At 46.9% G+C, this 13384-nt stretch overlaps 1 protein-coding gene across 1 annotated transcript in view; it reads left to right on the top strand.

Moving 5' to 3' along the window:
* Positions 1-2431: 2431 nt before the first annotated feature.
* The window catches only part of LOC137163183 (nuclear GTPase SLIP-GC-like), a gene marked incomplete at its 3' end in the record, with an annotated part of 33716 nt that continues 22763 nt past the window's right edge, over positions 2432-13384 (top strand). The window contains exons 1-7 of the mRNA XM_067563312.1: positions 2432-2529; positions 5708-5927; positions 6637-6858; positions 7454-7681; positions 8548-8714; positions 10068-10086; positions 12456-12545. Coding sequence (XP_067419413.1) covers positions 2432-2529; positions 5708-5927; positions 6637-6858; positions 7454-7681; positions 8548-8714; positions 10068-10086; positions 12456-12545 — 1044 coding nt within the window. The remainder of the gene's footprint in view (positions 2530-5707; positions 5928-6636; positions 6859-7453; positions 7682-8547; positions 8715-10067; positions 10087-12455; positions 12546-13384) is intronic.

Below are 13384 nucleotides of genomic sequence, written 5' to 3'. Positions count from 1 at the left end.
ACAACGGTTAGTTATTAGTCAGTATTTTCATCAACGACTTGGATAATGGAGTGGAGAGCATGCTTATAAAATTTGCAGATGATGCAGAGCTGGGATGGTTTGCTAGCACCTGGAGGATAGCATTAGAATTAATAATGGTTTTCAGTTAGAATCATAGAATATTAGAGTTGGAAGGGACCTCAGGAGGTCATCTAGTCCAACCCCCTGCTCAAAGCAGGACTAACCTCAGCTATATCATCCCAGCCAGGGCTTTGTCAAGCCTCAGCTTAAAAACCTCTAAAGATGGAGATTCCACCACCTCTCTAGGTAACCCATTCCAGTGCTTCACCACCCTCCTAGTGACAAACTTTTTCCTAATGTCCAACCTAGACCTCCCCCTGCAACTTGAGACCGTTGCTCCTTGTTCTGTCATCTGCCACCACCGAGAACAGCCTAGCCCCATCCTCCCTGGAACCCCATTTCAGGTAGTTAAAGGCCGCTATCAAATCCCCCCTCATTCTTCTCTTTTGCAGACTAAACAAGCCCAGTTCCCTCAGCCTTTCCTCATAAGTCCTGTGCTCCAGCCCCTAATCATTTTTGTTGCCCTCCGCTGGACTCTCTCCAACTTGTCCACATCCTTTTTGTAGTGGGGGACCGAAAACTAGACACGGTACTCTAAATGCGGCCTCGCCAATGCTGAATAGAGGGGAATAATCACTTCCCGTGACCTGCTGGCAATGCCCCTCCTAATGCAGCCCAATATGCTATTAGCCTTCTTGACAACCAGGGCACACTGCTGACTCATATCCAGCTTTTTATCCACTGTTACCCCCAGGTCCTTTTCTGCGGAGCTGCTGCCTGGCTCGTCAGTCCCCAGTCTATAGCTGTGCATGGGATTCTTCCTTCCTAAGTGGAGGACTCTGCACTTTTCTTTGTTGAACCTCATTAGATTTCTTTTGGCCCAATCCTCCAGTTTGTTTAGGTCCTTCTGTATCCTATCTCTTGGTGGAGTTCATTCCACAACCTCGGACCACCCCTGGAGAAAGTTCTGTTTCCTGCACAGACAAGCTTTGCTTGTATAGTTGAGTGTTCCATTGTGCCAAAGGAGCGAAGTTATCAACATGGCCTTCGTCACAGAGCTTTAGATGCTCTTTTAGGTATCCTGGGCCCAGGTCATGGAGTGACTGAAGGATAGCTGATGTGACGCCAATATTTTAAAAAGGTTCCAGAGGCGACCCCAGTAACTATAGGCCAGTAAGCCTAATTTTATTACTGGGCCAATTGGTTGAAACTATAGTAAAGAACAGAATTATCAGACACACACAGATGAACACAATTTGTTGGGAAAAGTCAACATGGTTTTTGTTAAGGGAAATCATGCCTCACCAATCTACTAGAATTTTTTAGGGCCTACACTTATTAATAGTTGCCACTTTCCTAGCTACTAGAGTACAGTCTCACCCCAAAGTTCAGGCTTTCGCAGTGCTTGCTAGTCCCAGGTAGCCAGGACCGAGTCTTCCATGACCCACCCCCACTCATCCTGTGATCTACGGAATCAGTCCTTTGTCTTTATTCACAGGCCGGGCCATCCCCTCACTGCCCTATTGTTACTTTTTACTGCCAAGCGGTTTCAAGGTTTATAGTTTGTCTTTGTTGATTTTCCATTGACTTTTCTGAGTTTAGGGCAAGGTAGACAATTAAGCAATGCATTACATAATTGGCTAGCCTGGGAAAGGTGACAACTCCCTCCTGCTTGACTGGGCCATCGCTGAGACATATGTTTCATTTTCACTTCAAGACCCAAGGGCATAAATTTTCAATATACTGACATTATTCATTAAATATCACTCGAACACATCATCTCAATGTGATTATAAGTATCGATAAGTTACAAACTTCCAGTAAAGATCTCACGTTACCCCACTTTCATGGTATTTATCCACAAATGGTATTAGATGTAGTGAGTTGTCAGGTCTGAGACAAGAGTTACTTGTAAAGAACAGCGAATCCTTTGCCAGTTGGTCCCAGTGGGCCTCACTCTTAAAGCTCACCTGAAATAGCCTCTAGCACATTATTTCTCAACCTATTTACCATTGTGAGCCACATACGCAGCTCTCTCTTTGTTATGTGGGCCAGATCCACACAATTTATATACTGCCTGTATGGCCCTGAGGATCTCGTATGGGCCGCCTCTGTGCGCTGGTTGGGCCACAAGCAGCCCGCAGGCGGCAGGTTGAGAACTACTGCACTAGCAGAACAGCACCTGCTAGCACCATGCTGGGACATTGGCTCAGGGGGATGAAGGACCATCTATTGAATCACCGCTGCCATCTCACCCTGGGTTTTCCCGGGAGATCTCCCCTCCTTGCTCTGAGTTGGTACAATGCAGCTTAGCTGGTGAGAGCTGACTCTAACCCTAGCATGTAATTGTATCCTCCTTCCAGATGAAAATATGGAATCCAGGATCAGGAAAGTTGTGAACATTATGTACGAGAAGCTGATCACCTCTCTGCCCCAGGAAAATATGTCGGATGAGATTAAATATCTCAGGTGAGTCTGCAGCCCAGTTTCTCCCTTAAAGTCCAGTGATTTAGACACCACAACCTGTGCTCACACAGGCCTCTGCTTACCTGCTCTATGGACAGACCCACCTCACAATGTGCAGATCTAGGTCTGAACTCCTCGTGCATTCAAACGGTTTGGGTACAGACCTGTCTCTCGATAGCACCATAGGAAATGACACATAGACCGGATCACGGTCCCTCTTCAGGAAGGACAGGCAGGGGCGAAAGGGTGGAGGAGTTGAACTGTATGTAAGAGAGCACTATGATTGCTCTGAGCTCCAGTATGAAACTGGAGATAAGCCAGTTGAGTGTCTCTGGGTTAAGCTTAGAAGCAAGAACAATAAGGGGGATGTCGTGGTAGGTGTCTGTTATAGACCACCAGACCAGGAGGACGAGTTAGATGAGGCTTTCTTCAGTCAACTAGGGAAAGTTTCTAGTTCACGGGACCTGGTTTTCATGGGGGATTTAAATCACCCTGACATCTGCTGGAAGAGCAATTCAGCAAGGCACAGGCAATCCAGGAAGTTTTTGGAGAGTGTTGCAGACATTTTCGTGGTGCATGTGTTGGAGCAACCAGCTAGGGGCCATGCTTCTCTTGACCTGCTGCTCACAAACAGGAAAGATTTGGTAGGGGAAGTAGAAGTGGGTGGCAACCTAGGCAGCAGTGACAATGAGATGGTCGAGTTCAGGATCCTGACGGAAGGAAGGAAGGAGAACAGCAGGATACGGACCCTGGACTTCAGAAAAGCAGACTTGGACTCCCTCAGGGAGCTGATGGGCAGGATCCCCTGGGAGGCTAATATGAGGGGGAAAGGAATCCAAGAGAGCTGGCTGTATTTTAAAGAAACCTTACTGAGGCGTAGGAACAAACCATCCCGATGTGCAGAAAGAATAGCAAATATGGTAGGTGTCCAGCTTGGCTTAACAAAGATGTCCTTGGCGAACTTAAACACAAAAAAGAAGCTTACAAGAAGTGGAAGCTTGGTCAGATGACTAGGGAGGAGTATAAAAATACTGCTCGAACGTGCAGGAATTAAATCAGGAAAGCCAAAGCGCAATTGGAGATGCAGCTAGCAAGGGACGTGAAGGGGAACAAGAAGGGTTTCTACAGGTATGTTGCCAACAAGAGGAAGATTAGGGAAAGTGTGGACCCCTTACAGAATGGGGAGGAGGTGAACATCCCTGAGTGCTGAAGGAACAGGTTCAGGACTATTTAGAAAGATGGACATACACAAGTCCATGGGGCCAGATGCAATGCATCCGAGGGTGCTGAGGGAGTGTGCTGATGTGATTTCAGAGCCATTGGCTATTATCTTTGAAAGCCCATGGCAACTGGGGGAGGTCCCTGATAATTGGAAGAAAGGCAAATATAGTGTCCATCTTCAAGAAAGGGAGGAAAGAGGATCCAGGGAAATAGAGACCAGTCAGCCTCACTTCAATCCCTGGAAAAATCGTGGAGCAGGTCCTCAAGGAATCCATTTTAAGACACTTGGAAGAGAGGAAGGTGATCAGGAACAGTCAGCATGGATTCACCAAGGGCAAGTCATGCCTGACCAACCTGATTGCCTTCTATGAAGAGGTGACTGGCTCTGTGGATGTGGGGAAAGCACTGGAGATGATGTTCCTTTCTTTAGCAAAGCTTTTGATACGGTCTCCCACAGTATTCTTATCAGCAGGTTAAAGAAGTATGGGTTGGATGAAAGGACTATAAAATGGATAGAGAGCTGGCTAGATCGTCGGGCTCAACGGGTAGTGATCAATGGCTCCATGTCTAGCTGGCAGCCGGTCACAAGCGGAGTGCCCCAAGGGTCGGTCCTGGGGCCGGTTTTGTTCAACATCTTCATCAATGATCTGGAGGATGGGGTAGATTGCACCCTCAGCAAGTTTGCAGATGACACTAAGCTGGGGGGTGGTAGATACCTTGGAAGGTAGGGATAGGATACAGAGTGACCTAGACAAATTGGAGGATTGGGTCAAAAGAAATCGATGAAGTTCAACAAGGACAAGTGTAGAGTTCTCCACTTAGGACGGAAGAATCCCATGCACAGCTACAGACTGGGGACCGACGAGCTAGGCAGCAGTTCTGCAGAAAAAGACCTGGGGGTTACAGTAAATAAGTAGCTGGATATGAATCAGCAGTGTGCCCTGGTTGCCAATCAGGCTAATAGCATATTGGGCTGTATTAGTAGGAGCATTGCCAGCAGATCGAGGGAAGTGATTATTCCCCTCTATTCGGCATTGTTGAAGCCGCATTTGGAGTATTGTGTCCAGTTTTGGGCCTCCCACTATAAAAAGGATGTGGACAAGTTCGAGACAGTCCAGCGGAGGGCAACAAAAATGATGAGGGGGCTGGAGCACAAGACTTATGAGAAGAGGCTGAGGGAATTAGGTTTGTTTAGTCTGCAAAAGAGAAGAATGAGGGGGGATTTGATAGCAGCCTTTAACTACCTGAAAGGGGGTTCCAGGGAGGATGGAGCTAGGCTGTTCTCAGTGGTGGCAGATGACAGAACAAGGAGCAACGGTCTCAAGTTGCAGTGGGGGAGGTCTAGGTTGGATATTAGGAAAAACATTTTCACTAGGAGGACGGTGAAGCACTGGAATGGGTTACCTAGGGAGGTGGTAGAATCTCCATCTTTAGAGGTTTTTAAGTTGAGGCTTGACAAAGCCCTGACTGGGATGATTTAGCTGATGTTAGTCCTGCTGTGAGCAGGGGGTTGCACTAGATACCTTCTGAGGTCCCTTCCAACTCTAATCTTCTATGATTCCTGCTAGCCCAGTGTCCTGTCTCTGACTGCTTCAGAGGAAAGTATAAGGACCCTGCAGTTATGGGATATCCCTGCTGCACGGCCCGTTCATTCCCACAGCTGTGTACTGTGTACCTTCTGCTTCTGGAGGCCTAACCCAGGGTTCCTCACACCCTCGCCAGCTGTAGCCGCTCTCGGCCTTGGTTCATGGCGTATGGTGCTAACACTTGTCTGTCCATCCCGCCAAATCTTAACGATGGCGCAGCCAGATCCAGTGTTCATTGAAATCAGCTGGGGAGGGAGAAGGGGGGATTTTTCCACTGACTGCAATGGGCTCTGTTTGTGAGGAAGGGAGCTGCCTGGCCCTTCCCAAATACATGAGTCTGGCTAACCCTGCCTTCCCTCTCCTCTCCTGCTCAGGGACCGTCTCCTCCCCTTGAAGAACAAGTTTTCCTTGGACCCCATTTACATCGGGCTCTTTGGCAGTACTGGGGCTGGGAAGAGCTCGCTGTTGAATGCCATCATCGAGCACCAGTTCTTCCTGCCAGTGTCAGACCGTGAAGCCTGCACCTCATGCATGGTGCAAGTCAGCAACCGGGGCAAAAACTACGAGGCAAAAATTCACCTTCTCTCACTAGAGGCAAGGCTGATTCCTCTGCAATGCACAGGGGATGGGGTGGATGGGTTCTTTAGCAGAGTATCCTGGCTGCTCGGTGTGTAGCCCTGCCCCCTCCACAGTGAATCTCTGTCTTATGGAGAGGGCGGCTGGCTGCCTGGCCCACATGGCCCCTGCTGGCTGCTTCTTACATTGAGGCTCATTCCTGCCTGATGATGGCTGTGGGCTCCAGGAAGGAAGTCATGTGCTCTAAGGACAGGGCTGGGGCTGGTTCTCTGCTGCTTAGGAGGCCCAGAGTGGACAGGAGGAAGCAACAGCACTTCCCTCCCTGCTTTGCTTGCAGTTGGCCAGAGGGGATTCCCGCTGCTGGAACCACAGCTGTGTTGTCTGCTGCACAATCCAGGGAATCACTTGTGCTGCTTCTGCACTATTGCTCCCCACACCTTCTCCTGCAGCACTGAGCCACTTCTCAGCTCCCCTACCACACCCTCTGCTCAGCATTCAAACAGCTCTTCAGTCACTTTAGTTGGACTGCTGTTACACCACTCCCACCCAGCCCGAGCTCCAGGCACCCCCATAGCTACTGACATCCACGACCGCTGCCTGTACAACCCTAATCAAATCCAGCCCCAGCACCTGCATTATCCCATAATAACAAGCTGGCCCAGCTCCCAGCCCATCACCCAAATGCCCAAGATAATAATGGCCTGTTTGCCCTGCTCTGCCCTAGCAGGAATGGAAGGAGGAACTGAAGAATCTGGTGGAGCTTGTGAAGAAACCCGAGGAGGAGGAGGAGGAAGAAGCGGAGGAGGAGGGTGCTGTAGGTGAAGCTGTCCAAAAGCTTCGAGCGCTCTATGGGAAAGATGCTGAAGCCAGATCTTACGAAGATCTGTTGAGAGCGAACCTACTAGTAAATATCCCTGCCTCAAAATGTATTCTCCTCAAAGCAGTGCAGGTGAGTGAGTGTCTGTTCATAAATTCCAAATCCAGAAGACCATTGTGGGTTCAAAAAAGAATTAGATACATTCACGGAGGGCAGGTCAATCAATGGTTATTAGCCTAGGTGATCAGGGACAAATCCCATGCTCTGGGTTTCCCTAAACCTCTGACTGCCAGAAATTGGGAGTGGACGACAGGGAATGAATCACTAGATAAAGAGCCTTGTTCCATTCACTCTCTCTGAAGCACCTGGCCCTGGCCACTGTCAGAAGACAGGATACTGGGCTAGATGGACCATTGGTCTGACCCAGTATGGCCATTCTTATGTGGGGGGAATGGGTGAAGAGGGTGGGGCCAGAGCAGGAGGAGGCTGGGGAGGAGAGGGAATAGGTGGGTCCAGACAGGGGTAGGATGGGGAGGGAGGTGCTAGAGCAGAGGGAGGCATGGGTGGGAAGGGGGGTCCTGGAGCAGTAGGGAATGAATAGTGCGGGATGAAACTTGGTCTCACAACACCCCCAGTGGAAGGTTGTTCAGTTCATTACTGTTCACAGAGGGTTTCAAGGTCCTATCACCATAGAAGGGCAGAGTTTGATTTATTTATTGTGTTCCAGGCAGAAGAACTCTCTGAGAAACTGGACCCTTATATCCGGTGTCACAGTGACCAGGATGTGGAGGAACCAGCACAGGATGACGTGAGAACCAAGATGGGACTCTGGCCACTAATCAAATACGTGGAAGTGACGATTCCGAAGTCAGATGTGATTCCGGAAGGTGTCGTGTTTATGGATATTCCCGGGACAGGAGATTACAACAGCAAAAGGGATGAAATGTGGAAAGAGGTGACTTGCCAGCTCTGCGCTGTGTGGGAGGAAATGCTGAGACATGATTTGGCTGGAGAGTGTTTAAACATTGATTGTAACATCACTATTCCAGTGTAACAAAGGGAGCAAAGCTCTGGAGAGGGCAATGTGCTCTGGGGCTTGGGGAAGGCTTTAGTGGAATGGACAGAATCAGCGCCTGAGGGTGCACCCCTGCTATTAGCTAACGGTACTTCCCAGCTTGGATCATTGCTGCTGCTGGATTCCCATAGCATCACAGGACCATAGCACCTCCGTACGTCACTGGGAGACTGATGGTTTTCTTCTGACGTGCAGATCCTGCAAAGATCACATGCTCCTTTATCTTCTCTCCCCTAGGGCTATCCCACTGAATGTCTGCACAGCAATTACACGCCCGCAGCTGGCCCAGGTCAGCTGACTCCAGCTCGGACCATGGGGCTGTAAATTGCCGTGTAGACGTTCACTGCAGCCCAGGCTCCGGGACCCCCTCCCCCTCCCGTGGGGTCTAGAGCTCAGGCTCCAGTCCAAATGCAAATGTCTATACAGCAATTTTACAGCCCCACAGCCCAAGCCAGCTGACTCAGGCCAGCCACAGGTGTCTAATTGCTGTGTAGACATATCCCTAGAGGTCAACTCCGAACCTCCAGCTAGTGCTGTTCTGAATGGTACAGATGCATCATGGCTGGGGGGTTGGAAAGAGGGGCTCAAATTACTAGCACAATCCTGCAGAGACTGAGCACTCTCCATTGCCATGGCCGTCAGTGGGGAATCGAGGGTGCTCCACTTATTGCAAGACGGCGCCTGGCTGCCTTTTCCCTTCCAGATATAATTCTCTCTCTCTCTCTCTCTCTGTCGTTCTCCTTAAGAGCATCAATAAATGTTCAGTCATCTGGGTTGTGAGCAACATCGAACGAGTTGTGTGGGACAAAGTCCATGAAGTGCTGCTGACTGAGAGCATCAAAGGCGGGATGTGCAGCGACATCGCCCTGGTGGTCACCAAGTCTGATAATCTGCATCTGAAGGAATACCTGAGGTAGTGGAATAGTCTATCCCCAGGCTTCAGGAAGTGTGAAAGTCCTTCCTTCAGAGATGTACAGTCTGTCTGCCCGTCTTCCTCCTGCAGCCCCTCCTTCTAGCTACCGGCTAGTCCATGTTCACCCATTGGCTTCTGAAGCATCTGGCATTTGTTCTGGCTGGTGTTTTCAGTGTCTAACAACAGTCTTGGTCTAGATCGGTGGTTCTCAAACGTATTTGATCACTCCTCCCTTCTTTGTGTCTAGTAATAGTTTACACACACCCTTCTGCCACACTAGTACATATACAGGGAAAAAATAAATCAACATGTAAATCTCACTAAACATGATATTCAGTAAGGCATTGATTCAGCCAGACCCAACGATCCATTGTAATAAGAGCAAAAGCAAAACTGCGAGGATGCTTACAATTAAATGTGCACACTGCATTGTAGCAAATGGATTAACGGACAGATGCCAACGACTTTGTATAACGCTATGCAAGCGTAACAGAAACCCACCAGAATGCACAGCGCCATCTAGAGTCAGATGCACAGCACCATCTGAGGACTTTATATGTCTGGAGGAATCAGCTTTGCAGTTATTCATCACTGTCGGTAAAATGTGCGCAAGAAGTTTCTTTTTTCCTAAAGCTTCTCATGGCCTCAATAAAATATATTCCACACCCCCAGTTCAGGGGAGCCCTCCCCCAGTTTGAGAACCTCTGATCTAGACAGGATGAAAGTGTAGGTATCTGTGTGTATAACACTGTGCCCCTGAGAGAGTCGGCAGCAGGAACTGAACATGAGAGCTGAGGATTGAAAAGCATCCTCTATTTTGCAATTAAACTACGTGAAATCTGCCATAGCAGTCTTTTCATCTGAATGTATCCAATCTCTCACCACCCAACACTTCACCAATGTCACCTGCCCAGCTGCAGTAACCACTCAGAACTTCACAGCAGTAGCGGGGATAGAACTCTGATCCTCCTCTTCCAAAAGTAACACTGGAGCTATAGGAGAATCAGTGTGTCAGGGGGAGCCAGTATGTCAGGGCTGACGAGAGCTGTGAACCACCAATTCACCTCTGTGTCACAGGCATTGGGAAGAAACAGGTCAGTCTGTAATTGTCCTCTACAGGGATTCTTGCGCCTTCCACTGAAGCACCTGGTGCTGGTCACTGCTAGGGACAGGATGCTGGGCTAGGTGGACCTTGGGTCTGATCCAGGCTGGCAACGTCTATGAACACGCTAAATCCCACTTTCCAGACTGTGTATTTTCACCTTCCAATAAACCTCTGCACATATTTGTGCAAGGGGCATGACAGGATTTTTGTCAAACCTGGTTAAATGTGTCCTCTTCATTTTTTTCCAGGGAAAGAAAACAGAATAACGTGAGTATTTGCAGACTTTTTAAAAAAAAAATAAGTTATAGTCTTAAAATTGAAGACGCTCCATGAACGCTTCTATGGTTTATTTCTGAATCATAAACAAGGGTTCAAAGAACTAAAATCAGTTCACAGACAAAACAAGCCTTGATTGAATGTTGCCCAATGTAAAATGGCAGAACAAGACCAAATGAGGAGCTGAAGATATGCTTCAGATTACAATACAAATTAACTCCACTAGAGCTGGTTTTTGTGTTTCATGTAGCAATGTCTGCCTCACTAACTAACCTGGGAGAAGCAGCTTACGAAAAGATAGTTTTAAATTACATGAACCAAAAGCAAAATGAATGTTGTTGAAAGCAATAATGCTGTTTAATTCTTTAGATAGTTCGCAGTTAGCTCAACTGATGTAATTTAGCCAAGAGAAGGTTAAGAGGTGACTTGATCACAAACTACAAATGCCTACATAGGAAAGAGATTTCCGAGAGCAGATGACTCTTCAATCTAGCAAAAAAAGACCTAACAGGATCCAGTGGCTGGAATGTCAAACTGGATAAATTCAGACTATGAATAAGGCAAACAATGTTAACAATGTGGGTAATTAATCATTGAACCAATTTACTGAGGATGGGATGGTCACTTGGAGTCTTTACATCAAGACTGACTATCTTTCAAAGGGCTTGTCTACACCAAGCAGTAATGTGGACTATGGGGGTGTGTGTGATTTCTAAAGTGCACTAACATGCTACTCATTAATTGGTCCATATGCATCTTGCCAGCATGCACTAGAAGTTCCCTGTGGATTTTAACATAGAATCCTATAAGTGTAGGACAAGAAGGAACCTCAAGAGGTCATCGAGTCCAGTCCCCTGCACTCAAGGCAGGACGAGTAATAGCTAGATCATCCTCGACAGGTGTTTGTCTAACCTGTTCTTAAAAACCTCCAGTGATGGAGACTCCACAACCTCTCTAGGCAATTTGTTCCAGTGCTTAGCTACCCTATAGGAAGTTTTTCCTAATGTCCATCCTAAGCCTCCCTTGCTACAATTTAAGCCATTGCTACTTTCTTGTCCTCAGACGTTAAGGAGAACAATTTTTCTCCTTCTTCCTTGTAACAACCTTTTATGCACTTGAACTGTTATGTCCTTCCTCAGTCTTCTATTTTCTAGACTAAACAAACCCAATTTTTTCACTCTTTCCTCATAAGACATGTTTTCTAAACCTTGAATCATTTCTGTTGCTTTTCTCTGGACTTTCTCCAATTTGTCCACATCTTTCCTGAAATGTGGCACCCAGAACTGGACACAGTACTCCAGTTGAGGCCTTATCAGTGCTGAGTAGAGCAGAATTACTTCTCGCGTCGTGCTTACAGTACTCCTGCTAATACATCCTAGAATGATGTTTGCCTTTTTTGCAACACTGTTGACTCCAATTTAGCTTGTGATCCACAACAACCCCAGATCCCTTTCTGCAGTACTCCTTCCTAGGCAGTCAGTTCCCATTTTGTACGTGTGCAATTGATTGTTCCTTCCTAAGTGGATACTTTGCATTTCTCCTTATTGAATTTCATCCTCTTTACTTCAGAGCATTTCTCCAGATTGTCCAGATCATTTTGAATTTTAATCCTATTCTCCAAAGCACTGGAAACCCCTCCCACCTTGATATTGTCTGCAGACTTTAAGTGTACTCTCTATGCCATTATCTTAATCATTTATGAATATATTGAGCAGAACCGGACCAAGGACCCTGCAGGACCCCACTCGTTATGCCCTTCCAGCTTGACTGTGAACCACTGATACCCATTCTCTGGGAACAGTTTTCCAATCAGTTATGCACCCACCTTATAGTAGCACCATCTAGCCTGTTTTCCTAGTTTGTTTATGAGAAGGTCATGTGAGACAGTATCAAAAACCTTACTAAAGTCAAGATGAACCACATCTGCCACTTCTCCCCATCCACAAGGCTTCTTCCCCTGACAGAGAAAGCTATTAAGTTCGGCTGACATGACTTGTTTTTGACAAATTGATGCTGACTCTCACTAACGTAGTGCTGTTTCAAACAGCATTATGTTAAAAGCACACTAGGGAACTTCTAGTCCAGGCCGGCAGCATCCACAAGGACTAATTCATGTGCAACATGTTAGTAGGCTGTAGAACTCACATCCCTTTAGTTGACATTACTGCTTCATGTAGACAAGCCCTAAAAGATCTGCTCTAGCTCAAACAGAAGTTCTGGGCTTGATGTGGAAATGTGTGGGTAAAGTTTGTCCTGTGTTATGTGGGAAACCAGATTAGATGGGGCCAGCTGGCTTCAAAAACTGTGGGAGCAATTTGGGGTACTACCTATAATAACTTTCATTACCTTTCCAAATGTAGAAACCTATAGAAACCAAACATGATGCCATTTTAGAGAGGAACACAACCGTGAAAGAGAATAAAAGCAGTGGAATGAAGACAAAACTCGAGGTAAAATATATAACAGTGGGTTTTCCAGTTATTGGAAACCTATTCCTATTATATTTCAGTAGCAAATGTGATGGTCCTTGGACTAATGGGAAAACACCTGATAATAAATATGAGATGTGATGACTTCTAGATTGTCTCAATTGTAGTATAAAAACCTCAATGTTAACATACAAAGTTCCAAGTCCTAATGAATTCTGGGGCCAGATCTATCTCGGTCTTCACCGCCTAATTCCCATAAACTTTCAGTGGGATTTAGCTGCCTAACTTTGTTAGGCACTTCTGAAAACTCCATTAGGGAGCTCTCCTTTACCTCAAGTGATAAAAACCTGTGTGTTTGGAGCTGATCATCCTCTCTGATTTGATTCTGAGTCATAAATAAGGGGTCGAGGTGCTAAAGTCAATGTATAGACAAAGATGAGCCTCAATTCGGTGTTTGCTCAGTGAAAAATTGGCAACCCACGTCAAATCACTCCATAGTAATACAGAATTAGGAATTGAAGATGCACTGTTTGTCTGCAGCACAAAGCATTCCTTAAACAAAGCCGATAATGTAGGGAGAGAGGAAACAAGGCCTCAGAAAGGAAGAGAGATGAGCTGGGACACTGATGAGGCAGAGAGGTTCATGAAGCTGTTCATAATAGCAGAAGCTGCAGAGGAAGAGGCTCTTGCACCAACAATGGTGAGATTGTGTGATGAGACAGAGGAGTATGCTGCTAAAGGGAATGAGGGAGTGCAGTTTTGAACTGGACCCTGATGTGAATGGGGTAGGTTGAGGATGCACACAACTGATTAAATTAACACTCATTGCATCACTTATTGCGCTAACTGGGGTGCAATTA

The sequence above is a fragment of the Emydura macquarii genome, unplaced genomic scaffold (assembly GCF_026122565.2).
Source record: "Emydura macquarii macquarii isolate MOO-44397 ecotype Brisbane River unplaced genomic scaffold, CSIRO-AGI_Emac_v2 contig_2478, whole genome shotgun sequence".
Classification (NCBI taxonomy): Eukaryota; Metazoa; Chordata; order Testudines; family Chelidae; genus Emydura; species Emydura macquarii.
The sequence above is the reverse complement of the archived record's forward strand: the minus strand, read 5'-3'. Positions and strand labels throughout refer to the sequence as shown.